Raw genomic sequence first — 10,043 nt, forward strand, 5'->3', positions numbered from 1 at the left:
TTCCAGTTTTACCCCCTTTTTCACATGTTAATTCACGTTTTTTCGAAATATTTCTATGGATTTGTTTTTTTAATGAACCTATAAAGCAACTAAGACAGTAAAATACAACATTTCATGATTTAACCCTGTGTTAAAGGGGATATAGTAATTAAACAAGTGTTTTTTCCTTGCAGAAAATGTTTTCTGTTGCTCTGATATAATAAAAAACACCTTAACACTGCATTAAAAAACGTTCATTAAGACTTGGTGAATTATTAATGAGTCTATTTATATGATTAATGAGGGGGATAAGAAACCCCCACTAGCTCTGACATTCAGCAGTTCTACCACCTTTCCTTTGTCGTCCAAAATTTAAACAGAATCATCTTTTTAAAGAAGAATTTTTTTTTTTGACAACTGAAGCATCTAGAAGGAGTTTGACGATTCAAACTCATTACTGGTTTGAAAATGTTAAATGTTTGACGCCTTAAAATCAAAATCTCTTGTAGATTAAACCATTGATATTATAGTTTCCGCGGGTTAAATAAAACTTTCAGTCTTCACCTACCGGTCTCGTTCGGTCCGTCTTCCTTCAGTCTCCGTCCGTTACCACAAGAAATCTGCTCGAAGGTACCGAGAGAGGGCGCGGTGACGTCACCACACGTCATTCCCACTACGCTCAACACATGGATGTAAACATAAGCACGTGACTTCGCGTGTGTCTCCAGAAGGACTATCTTTATTTAAATGGGTATTTTTCTAGAAAGTTTAATTAAATCAAAATGTATTGTTTTTTGGTCCTACAATGAAATGATTGCAATGATTAGAAATGTATGTTTTAAGTACCTTGAATGTTTTATTACTGATATATCCATCTGTTCTAACAACGATCTTTGGTGAGGTCGCGGGGGCAGCAGCCGAAACAAAGAGGTGCAGCCTTTAACCTCCATAGAAACCTTGATCTGTTGAAACAATGCTTGAACACTTTGGAGTTTCAGGAGAAACCTAAAGAAAAACTAAGATAAACATCTTCACAGAATTTTTAGTTGAATTCCCAGCTAGGTTAATTTATTCATCAAGAATTTAAACTGTTTAATAACAAACTCTGTTAGTTACGTAGGTGATGCATTAACGTCTATTGAGATATTTTTGGGAAATAAAATCAATAAAATAAACATTAAACACGTGTAAATCTGAAGAGAAAAATAAGAGCATCTCACTGTGGCCCGTATTGACAAATGTAAAATAGTTATTTTACCTGTTAAACCTATTTTTACTAGAACATTTTAATACTTGATGATTAAACATTAAATACATTTAAATTAAACGTGTTAAAAGTGAACAAAAAGGCACAAATATTTAACAAAAAAAGAAGTCTAAAAATTAAATATAATTAACTGTTAAACAGCGTCCTCTAGCGACCATGCTAGTGTACGACGAGATTACAGCAGTGAGCTCCGCAAAAGTTTTTTTAAATGTTAAAGATCAAGGTAGTGACATATCGTTATTATAGATATAAACATAAACAGAACGTCAATTGTCAATGCATTAATTAAAAATGTAAAATAAACATTTAGTGTATCATCAAACACAAAAGAAGACAAATCATTTTTTAATAAAAAGAACTGTGACCCAATAAACCTGCCCTGATCATTTTTATTTATTATCAGTTGAATCAAAGCCAAAAGATGATGACAAAGAATCAATGGCTTGCAGTAGAAAGCATGTTTTATTTTTTCATTTGAGAAAAAACTTCAAGTTCAAAAACTCATATATATGATATAATGTTTTGACTATTTAACAAAAATAAATTGTTAATAAATAATTATTTTGTGAAAAAACAACAATGACTATCTAATCTCCAGTTATTCTTAAACGTCTGTCACACTTGTTTTCCCCGCCGGACCTGCCAGGTGAGTTTGGCCCCTCCCATCTCACCTCTCGCTTCTCACCCAAGACACAAAGGTTCCTCATTTCATTCCGGGACACTTATCCAGACCACATCCAGGACCTTGGACTGTCTTTTTCTCGTGGCACGATGAGTACCAAACTGTGGACAGAAGAGCAGTTCAACTGCCCGGTGTGTCTGGAACTACCAAATGACCCGGTGACCATCCCCTGTGGGCACAGCTACTGCATGGCCTGCATCAAGGACTACTGGAGCAAGGATGACCCTAAAGGGATCTACAGCTGCCCACAATGTCGCAAGACCTTCTGCCCAAAGCCATCCTTATCCAGGAACACCATGCTGGCTGAAGCCGTGGAGCAGCTTCGGAAAACCCCCCAAAAATCCATTGGGAACCGAAGCGCGCGTGGATCTCGACCGACCAAATCCAAAGCCAAGCTCTCGTCCGCAGCCGTGCACTGCGACATGTGCAAGAGCGAGCCCAAGGCGGCCGTCAAGAGCTGCCTGGTGTGCATGAGCTCCTTCTGTGAGGCCCACCTGAAGCCCCACCAGACCAAGAAGACCTTGAAGCAGCACGAGCTGATCGCACCCACGTCCAACCTGTCGGAGAAGATCTGCACCCAGCACAAGTACCTGCAGGAGTTCTTCTGTCGCCAGTGCAAGAGCTTCATCTGCTGGCTTTGCACCAGCGACCTGCACAAGGGTCACGACAGCGTGTCCACCAAGACCGAGCGCCTCGAGAAGCAGGTATGAAGGATGAGAAGATGAGATAGAACACATTGAAACCTAATTCAATATAAGCCTAGATCTCACAAACGTCAACCAAAAAGCTGAATTTACTAGAATTTTAGCTGGGTATCATTTAAAAAACAGTTTCTTGACTGTACTTTTTTGACAATCATTTTAGAATATCAATTCTAACATAATAACATAATATTATACATAGTACAAATGGTTAGTTGAAATTTTAATCATTGGTAAATGTCCATTCCAGGCTTTTTTCTTGCAGAAAAAGAAAAAACAAATCATTTTCAGTGCAAAAAAACTATAAAAATGACAAATTCATCTACCTTTATTACTTTTTAAAGCCTTGTGACAACTCTCGCTGGGTGTTGAATATACTAAATATATAAATCTCTTCTAACTAAATCACCGATTATTTAAATGGTACTCCTCTTAAGAATAGTACTCCTCTTAAGAAAAAGGAAAAAGCACAGATATCTTGTTTGTTTAAAAGTACTTGTCAAAAACAGTTTTAAGTATTTTCTTCATTTTTGTACGATTAGAAACAATTTTTTTCAGTTTTAATTAAAAAATTATATATATAGATATATAGATCTATATATCTATATATCTATATACCTATATATATAGATATATAGATATATATATCTATATATCTATATATATAGATCTATATATCTATAGATCTATATATCTATATATATAGATATATAGTATATCTATATATATAGTAATAGATAGAAATATTACATTTGCTATTTAGATTTAGATTCGTATTTCTTGTCTTTTATGCATTTCACAACTTTTACTGCATGATCGTACATCTGGTTTGACTTGACGTTTGCTTAAGTATTAGAGTTTGAGTTCAAGGTTTGTGGGCATGAAGTGAACACAAAGACTATTAATTCAACCACTGTTCTCACACCAGGAAGTGTTCTTGCTGTCATTGTTCTGCACGAGGGTGTCGTCCTCTGACACACCAGACCACATTCCACTGCATTCAACAGACCAAGATACTCCGCCCTCTTATTCACTGACAGTTTTCCATGACCTTGACTTACAGAAACTGGTGTCCGAGCTGCTGACGGGGAACCAGCAGAAACTGAAGGAGAGAGAGCAGGAGCTGAAGGACATGAAGAAGATGATGGAGGGGATGAGGGTAGGACTGTTGCTCTGAGGTCCATCGTGATGCTGAAGGTGTGGATGTGTCCGCAGCGCTCCACAGACAAGGTGCACACCGACATGGAGAAGGTGCTTGAGGAGCTCCAGCGCTCGGTGGAACGATTGGAGGAGCTGCTGGAGGAGGCGCTGGATCAAGCCAACCAGGACAAGATGAGTCAGGCTGAGGAGATCACTGATAGTCTGGAGGCAGAAATCAAGGAACTGAAGAAGAGGGGGGAAGAGATGAAGGACCTGTCCTGCTGTGAAGACCACATCCATTATCTTCAGGTAGACTAATCACAGCCCCATGAGATCATGAAGGTTGTTAATGAACAAGAACGTAAATTAATGCAATCAATCTACACTGGATTTACAACTGATGATGAGGAGGATGATGATGAGGATGATGAGGAGGAGGAGGAAGATGAGGATGAGGAGGATGAGGAAGAGGAGGAGGAGGAAGATGAGGATGAGGAGGAGGAGGATGAGGAAGAGGAGGAGGAGTAGGAGGAGAAAGATGATGAAGATGAGAATTAAGATGAGGAGGAGGAGGAGGAGGATGTGGATGATGAAGATGAAGATGAAGATGAAGATGAAGATGAGGATGAGGATGAGGATGAGGATGAGGATGAGGATGAGGATGAGGATGAGGATGAGGATGATGATGATAATGATAATCATGATGATGATGGTGATGACGATGATGATGATGATGATGATGATGATGATGATGATGATGATGATGATGATGATGATGATGATGATGATGATGATGATGTGATTCTCATGTAGACCTATGAGTCCATGTGCAGTCCACTGGAGTGCGGAGATCTTCCAGTGGTTAACGTCAATCCAGACGCTTCCTTTGAGCCTGTGATGAATGTTATCCTGGACCTCAGGGAGCAAGTGGAGGACATGTGCAACCAGGAGCTGGGGAAGATCACCAAACAAGGTAGAACAAGAGGATGATCCGTATGTTTTCCTTTCCTTCTCTAACCATCTTCTTTCATTTTTCAGTCAACGACGTGCTTCTCTTTACTCTGGGAGACTGTAAGTACTTTGATGCTAGTTTGTGTTTCAGTCTCTGATTCCTGTTCTTTTTTAAGCAGCAGGTCGGAATGGACATAAAGGAGGACTTTTAAAATGTGAGTTTTTATTATCATAATCTTTATTTTTCTCTCTCTAATTGTCTAATATATTTTATACACAGTGTTCTCTGGTCTGGGATCTCGCAGTGCAAACAGCCGCTCCCCATGTACGTATGAAGTATTCTCAAGTATTTATTTAAAAACAGCTTTAAAAAATATAAATGATTTCCCACAGCTTCCACACCAACTCTTTCGTCGGGGTCACGAGGAGCAGACAGACGTGGGATAGGTATTGATATCATTCATTAAAGATACTTATAAATACTCACAAGGACCTTGAATAAATATGTTCTTTAAATAAAGGAGCAGGATATAAAAGTCAGGACGTCAGAAGCAGAGAGACGAGCGGTAAGACAGGCACGATCGCATAAGACATTGATATAAACTTTAATATTGTTTCGTTGTTTTATTAGGAAACACAAACACGCCCAGACGGAGACAACGCCGAGATGAAAGAGAGAGAGAGTCTGGTAGGTGTTTATTTTTATTTTAAGTTCGTTCTCACTGAACTAGTTTTTTCTGTGGTGTTCCCCCTGGATCTGTTGTTGGCTGAATTATTTATGATGTTTAAACCTATAATGTGGTTCAACTTTGTTGTGAGGTATTGAATTGATTTATTTGACACGTGCTCCATAGCTGGAGATACAAATATGAGAAGAAAAAAAACTTTAAATAAATGGTCACAGCTTAATAAAATGCTGGTTATTAGTGTATATATAATTTTCATTTGACTTCTATTTGTGTCAATTGTTGAGTGATTTATATGAGTGATGCTGTCAACTATACAGAAAGTTCCATTTTGAAAATAATATAAACAATGTTAAAAACAAATGTTAATTTTTTTAAGATTTAAAACATTTCAAGTAATAATACATATATTATTAAGTAAATAACATGTCATATCATAATTCAGAAATATATCTTTTGATATACATACTGACCATTCATCTTCTGCACAGTTAGGGAGAACAACCTCAGACCCAGTCCCAGTTCAAGACCCAGCTCCAGTCCTCAGCCCAGTCCCAGTTTGAGACCCAGCTCCAGTCCTCAGCTCAGTCCCGGTTCGAGACCCAGCTCCAGTCCCCGGCCCAGTCCCACCCCGAGCCGAAAAGAGTCCCACTCTCTATGGAGCAGGTCCAGTCAAATGCAGCCGGCTCCAGCACAGACACCGTCCACTCCTGCTCCGGCAGCGACTCCTGCACCGTCAGGAAGTGAGATTCTGTTCTAAGGTTCTTCTTTACATTCAAACGAGCGAGTTTTTAAGCATTTCTTTTCTTCAGGTTTCAGCCGGATGGCGTCCATCAGTAGTTTGTTTCGCTCTCATCGTCGAGGCACGACTCCTGCCACACCTGTCAGCTCACACACCCAAGTCAACCATGGACCGGCTGCAGGAACTAATCCCTGTAAGTCATCATCGTAACTCACAAACTCTTGTCAGTGAATTTAACTGGGCGTCTAATTGTTTTTCATGCTTTCTTCTTGTAGGGGGAGTTGCTACTCTGCCTGAAACACCAACAGAAAGTAAGAATATAGTTTGTACGAGACTGGATGTGACATGATTGTCATTTTTTATAGAGATATTCGTATCTCGTGATATTTGTATAACTTGAGGTATTCGTATTTTGTGATATCTGTATCTTGAGATATTCATATCTCGTAGTATCCGTATCTTGATATATATTCGTACCTCGTAATATCTGTATCTCGAAGATATTCGTATCTCGTAATATCTCTATGTTGTGTTTAGAGATATTCGTATCTCGGGATATTTGTAGATCTTGAGATATTCGTATCTTGTAATATCAGTATCTCAAGATATTCTTACCTTGTGGTATCCATATATCTCAAGATATTAGTATCTTTTTATATTTGTAGGTCTTGAGATATTCGAATCTTGTAATATCAGTATCTCGAGATATTCGTACCTTGTGGTATTGTACATCTCAACATATTTGTATCTTTTTATATTTGTATATCTTGAGATATTCGTATCTCGTAATATCAGTATGTTGTATTTAGAGAAATTGGTATATCGTGATATTCGTAAACCTTGCGATATCCATGTATCTCAAGATATTAGTATCTGGTTATATTCTTATATCTCTAGATTTAAGTATCTCGTAATATTCGTGTCTTAAGATATTTGTAACTTGCGATATCCATACATCTCAAGATATTAGTATCTGGTTATAGTCTTATATCTCTAGATTTAAGTATCTCGTAATCCATATCTTAAGATATTCGTAACTTGTTTAATCTGTATTCCGATATATTCGTATATCGAGATATTTGAATCGTAGTATTCATAATTTGAGATATCTGTAACTTGTTATATTCATATGTTGTGATATTAGTATATCTTTAAGATATTAGTATCTCATAATTTCATTATCTCGAGATATTTGTACCTTGTGATATCCTTACATCTTATCTTAAGTTATTTGCATCTTGTTATATTAATATATCCCCAGATATCAGTATCAGGTATATCCAATTTTTGAGATATTTGTACCTTGTCATATTTTTATCTCAGTATATCTGTACTACAGAGCCCCAGAGGTGATTCGGATATTGTTACATTTCTATCCCGAGATAAAAAGGACTCCATAGATACCCTTGAATAATGTGATAATAATACTTGTTTTAATCTCTGCAGTCAACCCCGGGCTCTTCCTGGACTCCCCTTCCCCCACAACCGACATGCCCGCTTTTCCTGCTCGTGAGTAACAAACAACATTGAAATACAGAACTGAGTGTGTATTTATGGATTCATCATACTCTTCTTCTGTTCCTGTCATCGTCCTTCCAGTGAGGGAGATTAACCTCGACTGTATCCAGGCACCAGAACCAAGATCCAGGGATGAATTCCTGCAGTGTAAGTGTCCACTAGACATAAAAACTACTTTTATTTTTTTTTATTATTATTATTATTGAAGTCAATTCGTTTTAAGGAGATTCACAAATAAAAAAGTGACTAAAAAAACATATTCTCAACTCAAGCATAACTTTTTTTTCTTGTGGCCAAGGTGTCATTTTAAAATGTTGTCTTCTAACACAAATACACAAATCATTTAGATTCTAATCTTCAAAATGGTAAATGTTATTTCCCAATACCGCTGGTAATGTTATCAATTAGCTGAGCTAGCAAGTGTACTTTTCAAATCACCCTTAATTGCAATTGCAAAAATTAAATGAAGATTTTTAAAATGTATTTAACGTTACTTGGCAGTAATGTGAAGCTTAACAAACCTTATCTCACTATCAAATTGTATTGGAACTTGGCTCCTACAAAGGTTTGCACATGTATTTCTGGAAGCCAGAGAAGTCATTGAAGGGTACTTTAAAAGCATTTGTTTTTCGGGTCTCTGGGTCACCTTGACCCTGAGATAACACAAGGGTTAAAAAAAAGACAGAATATGGATGTAATATAAATACAATGTTAGTAAGTAAGTAAGTAAGTAAAGGTTATTTGTAAAGCGCTTTTCTAGACCAGGGTCACAAAGCGCTCTAACAATCAAAAAAAATACACAGTTGAAATATATACTTTAAAAGGCCAAGACAACATAGAGATAAACACAGTCCATAGTATTGAGATGTTTCTTGAAGGAGTCAGTAGATCATCAAACACAGAGGGAGAGGAAGATTGTTCCAAAGCTTAGGAGCAACAGTCTGGAAGGATTTCTCTCCTCTGGTCCTGAACCGTGTTCAGGAACCATCAGTAGATTCTGATCCACAGACCTCAGAGCCCGAGCTGGGGTGTAAGGCTGGATCAGATCACTGATGTAAGGAGGAGCCTCACCATGAATAGATCTGAAAGTAAGAACCAGAATTTTAAAATTCACCCTGAAAGAAACTGGCAGCCAGTGAAGAGTTTTAAGGATCAGGGAAATGTGAGTTCTTCTACTAGAGCAGGTCACAGTTTTGTATTGACTGCAGGCGAGACAGTTTCTAGTTTAGACTATGAATCTTAACAACAAAATGTTTGTTTTTTGTTTTTTACCTTTTTCAATTTACTTTTATTATAATAAAAGTAGTCATGTATCACAGGCAAAAAAAAATAAAGAATGACAAAAATGCTATTTAAAAAAAAAAAAAACTTTAAATGAAAATTATATAAGGGACGTTCGGTTCCATGCCCTGAGTAAAAATGACTTGAAATTGTAAATGTATATTTATTTAATAAGTATCTCCCTTCTTTTTCCTTCTAGATGCCGTGTCCTTGATCCTGGACCCTAACACCGCCCACCGACGGCTGGTTCTCTCCGAGGGCAACACCAAAGCCACCCTGCAGGGGGCAGCAAACTCCTACCCGGACACCGCTCAGCGCTTCGACGGCTGGACTCAAGTCATGTGCCAGAGCCCGATCGGCGGCCCGATCTCCTACTGGGAGGTGGAGTGGCGAGGCCGGGGGTCCTCCATGGGGGTCTCGTACGGGGCTCTGACCCGGAAAGGCGCGGACGCGAGGGCGGCGCTGGGTTACAACGCGCAGTCGTGGACCCTGGAGCTGTCGGACACCTGCTGCTCGGCGCTGCACGACAACAACAAGAGGGACATCCCGGTCACATACTCGCCCCGGGTGGGCGTCTACCTGGACACGAGCGCGGGGACGCTGGACTTCTACAGCGTGGAGGGCACCATGACCCACCTGCACACCTTCAGGGCCAACTTCACGCAGCCGCTGTACGCGGTGTTCGGCGTCGGGACCGGGGTCGGAGTGGGTCTGGACTTCGCTTTGGGTCAGTTCAGCTCCAGCTCGGACAGCATCAAGATCTGCCCCATGTGACCAAACTATCATGTGTCTGACTGAACTGATGGACACATTATACACACTTGTGACTTGACAAGAAATTTTACAAGGAGACTAAAAGTCACATTTTGTTGTCGTTTTCAATCCATAAATATGTTGAAAAAATATTGAAATATCATGTGTATATGTGGTAAGTTTGCTTTGTGACCTTCTGCAAAAAGGCGCTTTACAAATAAAAGACTATACTTACTTTAGTAACTGCTGTCATCAATCCACCTCCAAGGGATCTGTTGTATAAACAAAGCGGGGCGTGATTACAGATGACTTTAGGAGGAGTAAGTTAACTCTCGTTAGTTGA

The 10,043-nt window shown here is 38.8% G+C and overlaps 1 protein-coding gene across 1 annotated transcript; it reads left to right on the plus strand.

The window, feature by feature from the left end:
• The first annotated feature begins 1,948 nt into the window (after nt 1-1,948).
• Nucleotides 1,949-9,939, plus strand: trim25l (tripartite motif containing 25, like). The gene is made up of 16 exons (XM_087791483.1): nt 1,949-2,632; nt 3,693-3,788; nt 3,845-4,078; nt 4,583-4,742; nt 4,808-4,840; nt 4,900-4,935; nt 5,001-5,045; nt 5,114-5,167; nt 5,242-5,286; nt 5,352-5,408; nt 5,898-6,149; nt 6,219-6,341; nt 6,424-6,459; nt 7,595-7,657; nt 7,748-7,813; nt 9,147-9,939. Exons 1-16 carry the CDS (start codon nt 2,018-2,020, stop codon nt 9,719-9,721), a joined length of 2,490 nt encoding a protein of 829 aa, XP_087647609.1. The 5' UTR covers nt 1,949-2,017; the 3' UTR covers nt 9,722-9,939.
• The last annotated feature ends 104 nt before the right edge of the window (nt 9,940-10,043 follow it).

Source organism: Callionymus lyra, chromosome 5, assembly GCF_982586985.1.
Source record: "Callionymus lyra chromosome 5, fCalLyr1.hap1.1, whole genome shotgun sequence".
Classification (NCBI taxonomy): Eukaryota; Metazoa; Chordata; class Actinopteri; order Syngnathiformes; family Callionymidae; genus Callionymus; species Callionymus lyra.

Excerpts from the sequence above, each read along its gene's own strand:
- trim25l (XM_087791483.1), top strand. The coding sequence starts at position 2,018 with ATGAGTACCAAACTGTGGACAGAAGAGCAGTTCAACTGCCCGGTGTGT. Across the intron at positions 4,743-4,807 it reads GGGGAAGATCACCAAACAAG|TCAACGACGTGCTTCTCTTT; the intron begins GTAGAACAAGAG and ends TTCATTTTTCAG. Across the intron at positions 7,814-9,146 it reads CAGGGATGAATTCCTGCAGT|ATGCCGTGTCCTTGATCCTG; the intron begins GTAAGTGTCCAC and ends TTTTCCTTCTAG.